Here is a 13,320-nt window from a genome sequence, read left to right as displayed (position 1 = left end):
CAAGGGACCAGATTTCCAAGGAAATGAGGATATAGAACTGGTTTTGTTGAAGTGATTTATCGGTAAGCCCATGTGACTAAGATTCACTCGAGACTTATCTTGAGGTGTTCGTGTTGGGGATCTGGGCCTAGAAAAATGTGGTTTGATAACTTGGCAACTTAAATGACAAGACATATTAGATCAGCCAGTTGTGACCATTGTACTGGTCCTAAAGTTTTCATAGTGGATTTCCTTCCATATTTCTCCTTTCTAAAAAGGAAAAAAAAAATTTTTTTACAAAATACTTTCCCTTTGAAGACTCATTAAAATGTTTTATTCAAGCTTGTGTTGCTAGAGTACGTATGAAGTATATCAGTTGTTGATGTATGTTGACCTTTTGTTCTTACCAATATCTGATTGAAATAAGCATGTATTGGAAGGTTAGAAGTGCATGGGCATGATTCAAAAGCAAATGGATTTTCTCCAAAAAGAAACCAAACAACAATCGGCCACAGTGTTTCTTTAAGGATCTAATTGATAGTAAAGATAAATGTGAGTGTAAGAATGGGATTCCTAGCCTAGGGTGACTGAAGGGATCTTCTTTGAAGAAGGATCTTGAGCATTTGTGTTTTTGGAGCTCATCCTTAAGGCCTGGACAGGAAGAATCCTGTGTCATGTGTGCATGTTGAGCAATGCCAAAAAAAAAAAAAAAACACTCTGCCAAATCCTGGTACCGTATGGTCTGAAATTGATGGCAGAAATGCATGAGTGATGTGAGCACGGACGGTGTCGTCGTTCCTCTGGCCCTTGCCGTGCGGGTGTGTGTGATGGTCTCTGTCTGTGTGTCCCCCGTGGGCGCTGCTCCCTAAGTGTCTTGTGCCTTGTTGTGTGCGCCCTGTGTGCCTCTCCCCCACCCGCCTCCCTCTTGTGAGGCTCCGGGTGACAGCATGCCCACGGTCTGGAATAGTGCTTGTGCTCTTGCTGCACTGCGATCAGCTGGCTTCCTCTGGGTTTGGGGTTCTCTCTCTGTCTTTCTCTTTCTCTCTCTACCCCCCTGCTGTTTTTTTTTTTTTTTCAAGGCTACCTGTCCTTTTGCTTTCCACCTCTTAATACATGAGAGGCTGATGGTCTCATGATTTATAACCCCAAAGGAGGTAACTAGTTTTTAATTCAGTTTGCAAGTGTAGCGAGACTCACACCGGGAACCTCTCTGACATAATTTTTCATTTTCAGTTTTGGTTCCAAAATGTTTGCCCTGTGCCAGATCCATGCTCTTCTCCTAGACCACTGCCCTTAGGTAACTACCCCACAAATCTCTCTTTCTCTGACTTATTTTATAAGTAGCGCAAGCCGTGATGGAAGTCTAAAATCACATGAAATTTCTTATCTTTCTGTTCAATTGTGGGGAAATTCTGAAGCCCGTTTTTAAGGAGCAATAGCCAGCAGTGCGCATTATTACAACCTCTATGTCCGCCACCTGTGTATGCACCCCTCTGCACATCTCTCTGTTTGAGTGCACAACAATGGCATTCGAAGGCTGTCATTCAGTCAAGGGACTCTGCAGACATGTGTGTTCTACTCAAGAACCAAGCTAACGATTTACGAATGGCTGCAGGACCTGAAGATTGTGTTTCAGCCTTGCTATGCAGTTTGCAAACAATATGCTACTGTTTAACGGCGTGAACCAAATTTCTGCTAATGGGATGAAGGGGAAAACTCTCCAGAAAAGCTGACAAAGCAGGAAGAACAGGATGACTGACTGAGCTTTTAGAATAAAACAACCGGGGGCGTCTGAACTCTTAATGGCTGGTGATGGAAGTAACAGATTCCATAATATGGCCAAGTGATCAGATGTGTGCTGCTTAGGTAAGAGAGAGACCATCGCCTACTTTTTCATAATGGGAATAATACTAGGGCCAGTGGGAAGTTGTTTGTTTCCTAGAGGTTTTATTTGATCATTCTGTTTTGGAAGTTTCAGGGAAAAAAAGGGGGGAAACCCTGATGAGCTCAACCCCAAAGATTCAGATTTCACTTGACCTTGAATTTATTTAAATATCTCTAGGATTTCTTGCTGTTTCTAATTTTTGAAGTTTTCCTTAACCTGGTTTAAAATTGCCATGCCATTCATACCAGTTTTAGAAGCCAGTGATTTCTGCTGGAAAGGAGGAGTAGCTATCCCAATAGCAGAAGCAGTGTCTGCAGAAAAGCATGGGACAGGCAGCCCATAATCGCATCACAAAGAAGTGAGATTCCTGTCTGTGGAGGAGATGAGTCTCACGCATTAAATCATCATGTTTGCACCTCAGGATTTTATTAATTGCTCAAAAGAAAATTCCATGTGGACCAAAAGTCAACTTTCATTTGTTTAACGAAGTTTAGAGAAATGTGTTGAATACATTTTAATTGAAGTGACGAGGAAAGGTTTCAACAAGTGATAAGAGCAAAACTCAGAAGTAATTTCCCACTTACTGTTAAATGGCGGAGTTTCCTTTTGAAGACTATTCTCTGCCTCATAAAATGCATCTTTGTCTTTTTCTTTGAGAAAATGAGAGCTGTATAATTTTTATCATGAAAGAAAACTACCTAAGCCAAAGCAATTTTAGGAGGTAAATTTTGCTTGTCTTTACGTGTACACTCAGTGCTTCAGTAAACTCTTCCTAATTATATTTATTCTGAAATTAGCCAGCTATGGAGGAGCACTATAGTTTCATAAAATGAGCAATAGTTGTGCAAAAATAAATTTAACACCAGTAACCTAAATGGCTTCCCACTTTCAGATGTAATATGAGCAGTAGATTCCAGATGATTTGGTATATTTTAAAGTTTATGCCATTAAAAATGACAGTTTCATCTTTAATGAGGTGTGTATAAACTGTCTGTCACTTTTTAATGGGAAACTTTGCATATCAATGATATTTCATAAACATATTTGTCTTTATTTTGTAAAATTAGCTTTCTAATGCCCTCCCCAGGGAAACAAGCCTTCAGCAGTCGAGCTGCCTACTTGAAACATCCTCGTTTAATATGGTTCAGTGGGTGCCAGGCACGTATGTAGAATGCTTTGATATTCATTGGGCCACGTAAAAGTGAGGGATTAGCCTCCTGAGAACTGCAAATTCATAATTAACTACAAAGAAGTTCTTTATGTTGCTCATTTATAACAATTATTCAAATAATTGTGTTCATCCGTCTTTATACAATGAATAAAGCCAATTAGAAATGGGAACACTTTCAACCAATCAGATTTCAGAACCAGTGCATAACATCCCTACTCAGTTGCCTCTGTAATTTATTGCATTACTCATTGCTTTCCCATGGTTGCCTAAATGCATAGTTTGGGAACATCCATGAATTTTGAATCCTCCCATGTTTAATTGGCACATGTCCTTGAATATTGGCACCCAAGGGTCATGATAGAAATTCTTCAGGAGCTCATGTGACTCTTTCACAGCACCAACCTAACTATCAATTTTCATTTGGCTTCTTTATAAAGGGGCTTCCCTGATAGCTCAGTTGGTAAAGAATCTGCCTGCATGCAGTAGACCCTGGTTTGATTCCTGGGTCTGGAAGATCTGCTGGAGAAGGGATAGGCTACCCACTCCAGTATTCTTGGGCTTCCCTTGTGGCTCAGCTGGTAAAAGAATCTGCCTGCATGCAGTAGACCCTGGTTCGATCCCTGGATTGGGAAGATCCCCTGGATCTACAGCAACCCACTCCAGTATTCTGGCCTGGAGAATTGCATGGACTATATAGTCCATGGGGTCGCAAGGAGTCAGACATGACTGAGCTATCAATATTCATTTGGTTTCTTTATAAAACAACTTACAAAATCCAAGCTTTTACTGTCCATTTCTACATAAGTGTTTCTGTTGATTTGGGACCTTTTGAATCATGTGATCAGTTTGACATTGCTTATTTCTAGAGCATTTGTTTTAGTTGCTATTATGCTCTTGCTGGCAGTTCACTGAGCATTACTCCCAAATCATTAATTCAGCAAATACTTACTGAGTATATTTTGTGCTTGACCATAAGAAAAGAGAAAGATGGGGGGAAAAAAAAAAAGCACGCCCCTCATTCCAGTTTAACAGGTCCACAGGTATCTTCAAAAGTGACAAATCTCATTGGAGAAATATTAGCCAATTATTGTGCAGACAAGGGGACCTGGAGCAGGTCTGCTCAAACCAGACATGACTTTGAGCTAAACAGGGAGAAACAAGTAAAGGCCCCCTTGATTGCCTAATATTTTGTGGTGCTTTTAACTTCATTAAAGGGAGTAGCCGGCAAATACAGCAAGAGGAAAGGGAGGCCGTCTACTCGCTAAGCCCCCCGTGGTTTATCTGTTTCTACCTTCACCTCTTTCCCTTCCAAACACAGCTAGCTGAGAGCTGTCCCAGCTGGCCAGCATTGGTGCTATCTCAGATACAGGCATTTCAGGCTCCAGTTGATTATCTCCTGACCTAACTGCTTTTTCAGCTTTGAGGGTTACTTTTTTTTTGTTCCAGGAATACCACTGGTTTTTTAAATCTCTTTTTGAAAAATATTTTGCAAATCAGATTTTCTGATGAAAGCATAACCTGCAATCTGCAGTTAGCAGATGCCGCACCATTTTGAAATAAATGATCCAAGATCATCATCAACTGATAATGAACTGTGTTTGTCAGTCTTGGCCAGGAATTTCAATTTATAGTAAAATGTGAACTAAAACTTACATACATCAGTATGTAACATCTAAATATATTTGTATTTAAGAGCTCTATCAGAGCATCGACAGCGAACAATCAGGCTTTATTTTTTTTCTTTCTGCATGCTGTTATGAATGAGTGATTTGAAACATTCACCTTCATGTTTCATGTGCTTTGAAAGTGGAGACTGAGGAATCTTTCTGCCTCGATTGCGTATCCATAACAAAATGAAATGATTGGAGAAATGTACTTATGGATTAATACATTTAAGCTCTCCAAAAGAGAGAGAGATGGCAAGAGATTTGGCTCATGTTTTTTTTTTTTTTTTAATTTTTTAAGAAATTCATCCTCAGTTTTTAAGTGTTTTGTTTATGTCCCTTGAGGAATGAAAAGAAAAACGATTTGTTTTTACTTGTAAGGCCTTACTCAGTTGCCCAATTCCGCAGAAGAACTGGACAGTGAGGACCTCTCAGGTAAGGGCTAGTTATTAGGTAAAAGGCTCTGCAGTGTCCAACCTGTGGGCCCTCCGTCCACTTCCACAACATGGCCATTTGGATCACTGAGCAGTTAATTCAAAACTGTGGGTTTTGAGACTAAAGAAAGAACAGATTTTTATTAACACTTTCTTCCTCCCCACCCACCTCTCTTCCCTGTGTATTTCTCTGATTGTATATTGCATGTATATTTCAGATTGGGGGCTGACTCTGTAAAGCAGTAGAGGTCAAATCATCTTTGGGATTGCGCTAAAGCCACTGTGTTCAGTGGCTTAAAATAGTTTTTATGTTCTAAGTATATAATGGTTCATGAAAATTTGTTGCATTTCAAAGCTTTTTAAGGATGTTGGATTATGAGACAAGATCTTTATTTTAAAAAAAAAAAAAGCTCATATTGATCATCCCCTTCTGTGGAATATACTAGAAAAGCCAGGTCATAGTTAATCTTAGGAGGGGGCAGGGAGGGGAAGAGAGGAAGGGAGGGGGGTAATTGTTTTGTCACACACCGTGATGTAAACTAATTATCCACCTCAGACCTTTTTCACAGCACACTGAGCTCTTGCAAAAGTAGGTTTCATGCTTGATTCTAGGATTTAGGTGTTACTAATCCAGAAGAAGAAGCATATCCTAAAAAGGAGGGGAAGGAGATTTAAAATGGTCAGAGCTAAACAATTATATGATCTCCCATGATGTCCTGGTACTTCACTGCCAACCAGCTACAGCTTCTGAAACATTTTGATCAGTTGCCTCTTAATAAGTCTGTAAGGAAGGGCCCTTCCTCATTAGGAGAAACCAAGGCATAGGACCGTAGATGCTGACTCTAGCCATTTGGAAACAAGGGTTCCATGTTGCCCTTCTTGGAGAGATTTCACTGCAGCTCCCTGGAATAGTTGGTTGTTGAGGTGTGGCTTTAACTACAGGTCTTACTTATCCAGTGAGAGAATGAGATAATACCACGGTCTTTCACAGTCAATGGATATATTGCCTCCTCTGTGCTGTGAAGCCTCAAGGATGCCTTTATTTTTCTGCTATGTAGCGTGTCCCAGTTTGAACTTGAACTGTTGGATTTTCCCACAGAGTGGAAGCTCTAGGAGGCCATATCAGTTTCGTTCACTGCTGTACACCTGTTGTCAGGGTGTAGACTATGTAAGCTCTCAACTGATGCTTGTTGGGTGAATAAATAAATTCCAAATCCCAAGGAATTTAGATAGATAAATAAATAGAAGATTAGAAAGATAGCTGGCCATCAAAGCAGTGTTTTATTTTTGCCTCCCATTTGTGATGGATTTAGAGAAGTTGCAAAAACGTTAGCCTGATCTTTTTTTTTTGAAGTGAGAGTAGATGAGTCCTCTCCCTGCTTAGAATATCATGCTGAGTGTAAGTAGTCCACTCATTTCTGATCCTGACCCTAAATAAAACAGCCCTGTGACACAGTGGCAATTGGATCATCTCAAGGATCCTAAGAAGGGACTGAGTTCTCCTTGGCCCTGATCCCTCTTGGCATATCAGCCAGACAAGGATCACTCAGATACGCAGAAGTCATTTTTCTCCTCCTTAGGAAAATGGGACTAAAGCAGCCATTACCCCTTCCTCCAGCATCATCAATTAAAGACTACTCTGGGTCTCTCAGCTCTGCACCAAGTCAGATGCAGCCTTGCCGCAGCTCTATCAATCACCCCTGAGTCGGGAGCAATAAACCAACAACTGTTTGTGTTCATAATAATTCGGTTAAATTAATTATTACGTTGTTCCCCCCTCCCTATCCAGGAACACTGCAGTCACACATTGCATGGAAGCCATAAGTCAAGTAGAACCCTGATGATCCATCAAGCAGGGGCTGGGCTGCCTTTGCATCTGGTTTGATGAACTAATCAAAAACTGATTAGCACCTTTGTTCAAAGGGGATGCTGATTAATCAATTACTATTGATTGTGAGCATGGCTTCACTCGGCAGCAAAGAGACGTCTGAAGGGAAAAAAAAAAAAAAAAAAACACCCAATAAAAATTGAGCAGCTGTCATAGTGTTTAAATTTATTAAAACAAAATACATTATTTTTTATGAAGCTGTCTTGAAATGGGTCACTGAAGGGGAGCATATTGATTGAGAAAGGATGAACTTCTCAAATTTCTGTAGCCTGGAGACTGAATTCAATTATAAGACAAGACAAACAGGTTAACACCCGTCTTAAACAGTCCATCAATAAATTAGAGGAGGTGTTGCACATTTAATGCTAAACTGTGGTAATGAATAATATTACCATCCATTCCCTGCTCCATCTGGGTAGAAATTTCATTCTTTCCTTGTTATGGATAAATGGTACATCCTGCTTTTTCCTTCAGAATAACGCTGGTCTGTGTTCTGCTCGCCCCTGCCCCCCTCCTCCCCCATTCACCACTGCCACCTCGGCTAATGACAGTTTCATAAGCACCATATGGTGCCCCAGCCTCACCCAGCAAAGCACGTTGCCCAGCTGATCCTCCTCTTTAATCTGCATTAAAAAATTATGCTTGTGTGTAGTTCAGTGATTTAATTATTGGTGGGCCTGGGGAGCTTCTCCAGTTCTACTTTGAACCCTTTCATTGACTTTTTGGGTGTTAACTTTATTGATGATGGATCCACAAGAGTTTTCAATTGTTTTATCAATTACATCTGCTGTTTCCCTGTGACAGCTGGTGGTTATTGCCACCCATGTGGAATAGAATGGCTTCAAGCCTATTTATCCTTCTATTTTATTTTAAAACTTTTTTAAAAATGTCTCCAACTGCCTTGCTCCCTTCAGCGATGGAAGGGCCTTTGGGGACTGTTTAGTGGAGTACGGTGGTAAATATACAGCGTGCCAGAGAATAGCCCTCCAGCACAATCAGAGCAATCCACCAGGCTTCTGCTTTTGAAGCAAAGGCACCAACAAGAACTTTCAGAGCTCTCATGCTTCCCAAAGACATGTTTTCAGTTCCGGCCCTAATACAAGAAAGTGATCTGGAAGAAAAAACTTCTCCCTCACAATCCATAGGAAAGTGTGGATGGAAGGCAAATTCTAAGTGGCCCTGATAATTCATGTTAGTTGTTAAGGAAGGATCTAGGTGAGCTAGCTCTAGTCCCTTAAATGGATTACAGAGAAAACACAGGCTTAAACTATGGTCATGGTTTAGTTAATGGAGCTTCCCTGGTGACTCAGACGGAAAGAATCCACCTGCAGTGCAGGAAACCTGGGTTTGATCCCTGGGTCGGGAAGATTCCCTGGAGAAGGAAATGGCAACCCACTCCAGTATTCTTGTCCGGAGAACTCCATGGACAGAAGAGCCTGGCAGGCTACAGTCCTTGGGGTCTCAAGGAGTTGGACACAACTGAGCAACTAACACTTCCTTTAATGGAAGCCCTGAAAGGCCTTCAGATCCAGATTGTCAGTTCTGGGGTGGAATATACGGCCATCTGTCTGGTGGGTGTCCTCAAAGTCTGACTTAACTTGCTTAAAATATGTGTAAGGAACTGTCAGTAGACCTAGTATTTGGGGGGACTCTTTCCTTACTGGCTCCCACATAAAGTATGGCCTAGATTTGCAAACAGGCAATTGCATTTTTTGTTGTTGTTGTTAGACTAGTAATAATAATGATGATAAAGAAAAACATCAAAACCCAGCTGGACTATGTAGACAAATTTAAGATATGGCCCCTAAATTTCAAGTGAGGTTTTCTTTAGCTTGTATTTGTATAGTGCTTGAGCACTTAGCTCATGCACACACGTAGTCCCAGTGATCTGCATCCGTTCAGCAGTTGTTTGAGCTCCTATGTGCTAGGCCCTGCTCTGGGCACCAGGGATGCAGCAGTGAACAAAACCAACCAGGGGCTGGAGCTGCCCCAGATTTCACACGCCAGGACCCTGCCCTTACACAGTTACGCTCTTGTCCAGGAGACAGGCTCAAAGCACAGTGAAATGTCAGAAAAATACAGCTGGGTAAAATGAAAGCAAATAACTTTCCTGGGAAGAGGTGGAGGGCACCAGTGCACACCAGGGGAGGCCAGTGGGACAGGAAGACCAAGAGACGAGCGTGAGCCAGTGTGGGAGGCTCGTCCCGAAAATCCTGTGAGATCATTGAGGAAGGGCTGTTTACAAATGAAGACACTGGGGCTCCTGAGATTAAATGATTTACTCAAGAGACAGAATCAGAATTTAAACATAGAATTTCCTGCCTTTTTAGGATACAGAGACTTTGGTTTAAAAAGTGACTATCCTTCCCCTGTGAAATCCACACTTCCCTTTGTTCTGGGATCTTGAGAATCCTTTCCTCTTGGGCCCTTTTTGATTCAGTCTGTGCTTGGAAAGAAAGAGGCAGGGGAAGTTGGTTTCTCCAGAGCCCATCAGGCATATTGCTGACAACCAGGAAAGATGTCTTCCAGCATTGAATCAAGCTCTTTCCCATCCAGTGTTGACCTTAAACTGCTAAGTTGCTTTCAGTACCATTATCCCATTGATCTCCTAAACTGTGGGATGGATTGCCCCCTGAGCCGGTCCTAAATGCCATGGGAAGGTGTTGGGTTGCAGAGGATTAAAACATGTAGATTCCCTTATTTCAAAATCCCATTTAATATAAGGCAGTAGACTGGCAAATCATACTGGGTCCGTGCCAGCTCGCCCATGACTTTACCACAACGTGAGTTTGAATTTCGTGATGTTGCTGATCTTCCCATAATCCAACATGCTACTGTGTCCCCCATGGGGAGGAAGGAGACCATCAAATAGGAACTTTTCCTTCCAAATTGATAAGTTGGCGGGCTCCAACACAAAATGTGAATTCCAGTTCTACAGGTTGGACACTGCTTTGGGGTGACTTCACCATATTCATTAATCCATCCTCACACCCCCAAATGCCTGAGGTCCACTGACGCATCTTTCTCCAGAGAGAGATTCGAGTGGGAAATGTATGTTTGGAAATACTTCACAAGTTTGCCCTCTTTATCAGATGTCTGCTCCTTTAAGGGAAACTCCAGTCTCATCGTCAGTGCCTTCCTGTTGCTTAAAATGGAAAGGGCGAGCACACTTCTAAGCCCTCATCATGAGATGAGTAGAGAGGACTCAGGAGTGTGCCTTGTAGTCTCTCTGGTGATGCTTAATGCCTTGGGAGCATCTGCATCCTGTTGCATCAAGTCATTTCCACTGTTGGTTAAATTAACAAAATCAAGTCACTTGAGAAGGGAGAGAAATCAGCATTTGGGGAAAAAAAAAAATCTTGTTCTCATGCTTAGCTGACAACAAGAGCTTAATATCCTGATGCTTAAATGGTACACCTGAGTTGGGACTTGGACGGGGTGGCCTTCGGCAGGCCCACAGCCTTGACCACCACCCCGGACCACCAGTCACACTGTGTGCCGTTCTGCATAAACGAAAAGAAGGGGCTTGGTGATTTCACCTCAGCTAATGTCTCTGGGGCATCTTAGCCTCTGAGAACAGTACTGTGTGCAGTACAGCCCTTACTCCAAAGTGCTGTAGTATTTGCCTGGAATCAGCGATTAGAACTGGAATAAAGCCTGCCTTGGGCTTTATGACAGTGGATTTCAATTTGACAGACACCTGTTGAGTGGCTGTGACATGCCAAGCCCCAGCCCAGAGAGGCCCCTTCATATTCAGCAACACACTGGCTCCTCAAAACAGTCCTCTGAATTGTATGTCTCTGCTCAGTGGCTGAGAGTGGCTCACTGACCTGCCTGAAGTCACACAGAAAAGCAGCGAAGCCCAGCTTCTAGCCTGGTCTAGAAGGCTGTGGGCAAGTCCAGTGCACTTTCCAGCAGGCCACACAGAAGGTGAGCTCCTACCTCTTCTGGCATCTGCTGTTCGGGCCTCTTTCTGGAGGAAAAAATAGTAACTGCCTAAGAGCACGGTCCTGATCATTATACAACCAGAGCCCGTGAGCAGTGCTTCTGATGTCAGTGAATGCCTACGGAGCTCTGGGCGGCAGGATGATGGTGATGATGATGACTGCAGTTTTTCTTTAAGTAGCTTAACATACTTCTTTTGAAATGTTAGCATAGCTGGAGCTACATTGCTAGAATGAGATGCAGCCGAGGGATAGTCTTAGATGCCTGGGATGCTGTTTGAGAACCTTCATGATTTTCTTGCCTTACATTTATTCCTTCCCTTCCACTCTCTCAGAAGACAGAAAAGAAAGGTTATGCTGCATGGAGGCCGGTGTGCTCCAATATGTATTAACATCTTAATGGGAAAGCTGTGCATGTACTGTGTACATTTACTACTCTCTGACAAGAGGGAATTAAATGTCAGAAGGATTTGTAGCATCTATAATTGAATTGGTGCTGAGAAAAGCAAATCTTAAAGAAGAATAACATATTAGGATTAGCAAATAATGTGGCATTTTGTCAGCGCATGCCATTCAGTTTGTTCCCCTTCAGTAATAAAGTTGTGCTTTTTAAAATGCACACTTATTTTTGTTGTCGTGATGGGAGCTACAGTAGGTGATGAGAATGAGAAGCTGCAGTTCTCAGATGGTGCCAAGTTTGGGGACTGGTTTTATCTTTGAGGTCAGATTCTGGTTTCGTCCCGGATATGAAAAATCCACAGTCAAGCTTTTTCTTTCTTTCTGGTAAAAAGCAGCAAATGACATCATAGTCATTAAGCAACTTCTGAGATCGAGTAATCCCTGTAGCCCAGGGGGCAGCATTTCCGCTATGAATACTGCTTCTCGAAGTTTCTAATTAAACTCACTTGTCCAATCAGACCTCAGCCCAGGAAAAAAGAATAGAACGAAAGCGAGTGACAGACAGAACTGTTGTGAAAAGTCAACAGTTTCCCTTTTCCCGAAGGTCAACAGGCAACGGTCATTCATAGAGAAATGGCAGAAGGTTAAATATAGGATAGTCCAATAAGTACAGGTAGGAAGACCCATCTCCTTAGAACCTCCCCCATGTCTTCGGTATTAATTTTAAAGGTGAGACCTCGGGTAGTTTATAACCTTTGTTAAAAAATAGTATGTGCATTTAAGGGGAGTATTAGTTCTCCCCAAGTTTTTGAGTATGCCTTCTAGCCAAGGCCAAGGGAGGGGTGAAATGTGAAGGAAGCTAAGGTAGGGTGGTCGTCCGTGTGTTTGAACTGTATGACTATATCACACTTCGGCTCCTCCAAGGTGACAATCTTAGTGTCCTGTCCGTGTGGCCTGGGCCGAAGGTAGCCCGTGGGCACTTGGGCACTTGGCTCAGCGACCCCCCTGCCAAGGTCCCTGTCTGCCAGGAGCTTGTCTAGGACATCCTGGCCATTTCGTGGCTATCCATGGATCTCTGCCTCTGGCAGAGGAGGCTTCTAGGCTTTTCACAGATCCATGATTAAGGCATTCACACAGCAGTTGATGTCAGGCGTCCCGTGCCAGGTGGTAAAGTAGCCATAGAAACCGGGATCTGTTAAAGTACCCCGTTTTAACACAGGCAGTGTGACTGCCAGAGCCCGGCGCTCAGGAGACCCTGGCAAGACATTTGGGGAATAAGAGCAAGTAGAGAAAGTGGAGCCCCCAGAGAGAGAGGAAGGAGACCGAAGTTCCCCAGCAGTCACTTTCTTGTCGGGCCCTAGGGAACGAGTGCCTTTAGAATTTACCCCCTGCACACTGCCCATGAGAAAAGGATCAAGCCAGGTCGCCCGGCCCAAGGTAAAGAAAACTGAGCAGGTCCTGGCATCATTTTTGGGACAGTCTTTGAAATTTTTTGTCCTTGCAGTTTCTAAGATGCTGATGGGAACCCCTGGTAGTTGAAACTGTGACCGGGTAGTTGAAACAAGCAGTGGTAGCCAACTTAGTATTCTGTAAGCTGCTCATAAACCCTCACCTGGAATCAAGTTGTCCCAGCTTTTGGCCCAAAGAAAAGCTAACTCACGAATACTAAACAGTCCATGATTGATCTGTCCTTAAAGAGTCTCATGTCACGCTGAGCACCTGCAGGGCCTGCAGCACAGGACGATGCGGGAAGGATTGTGCCCCATCTCTGAGTTGACACTTCCCAGCAGCTACATAGTGCCCCTGAAAATCCGGCTCATGGAAGGATGGGGCCTGAGTTACCTGAAGTCCCGTGAGAAGTGATGGATGAGGAACTCTCAGCAGAAGTGAACACTTACACCTGTACTGCGAGGGACAATCATGTCTCTTAAAGATAGGAAAACACCCCCTTCTAAA

At 42.9% G+C, this 13,320-nt stretch overlaps 1 protein-coding gene across 7 annotated transcripts in view; it reads left to right on the top strand.

Moving 5' to 3' along the window:
* Positions 1 to 13,320, top strand: part of CADM1 (cell adhesion molecule 1) — a 352,430-nt gene that overhangs the window by 330,351 nt on the left and 8,759 nt on the right. For 3 of the 7 annotated variants that reach the window (XM_070803460.1, XM_019975255.2, XM_070803462.1), the window contains one exon: positions 5,081 to 5,134. The exons of the other annotated variants lie outside the window; for them this stretch is intronic. In XM_070803460.1, the coding sequence (XP_070659561.1) occupies positions 5,081 to 5,134 (54 nt within the window). The remainder of the gene's footprint in view (positions 1 to 5,080; positions 5,135 to 13,320) is intronic. 7 annotated transcript variants of the gene reach the window in all.

This window comes from Bos indicus, chromosome 15 (genome assembly GCF_029378745.1).
Source record: "Bos indicus isolate NIAB-ARS_2022 breed Sahiwal x Tharparkar chromosome 15, NIAB-ARS_B.indTharparkar_mat_pri_1.0, whole genome shotgun sequence".
NCBI classification, from domain to species: Eukaryota; Metazoa; Chordata; class Mammalia; order Artiodactyla; family Bovidae; genus Bos; species Bos indicus.
This window is presented reverse-complemented; position numbering and strand designations above follow the sequence as displayed.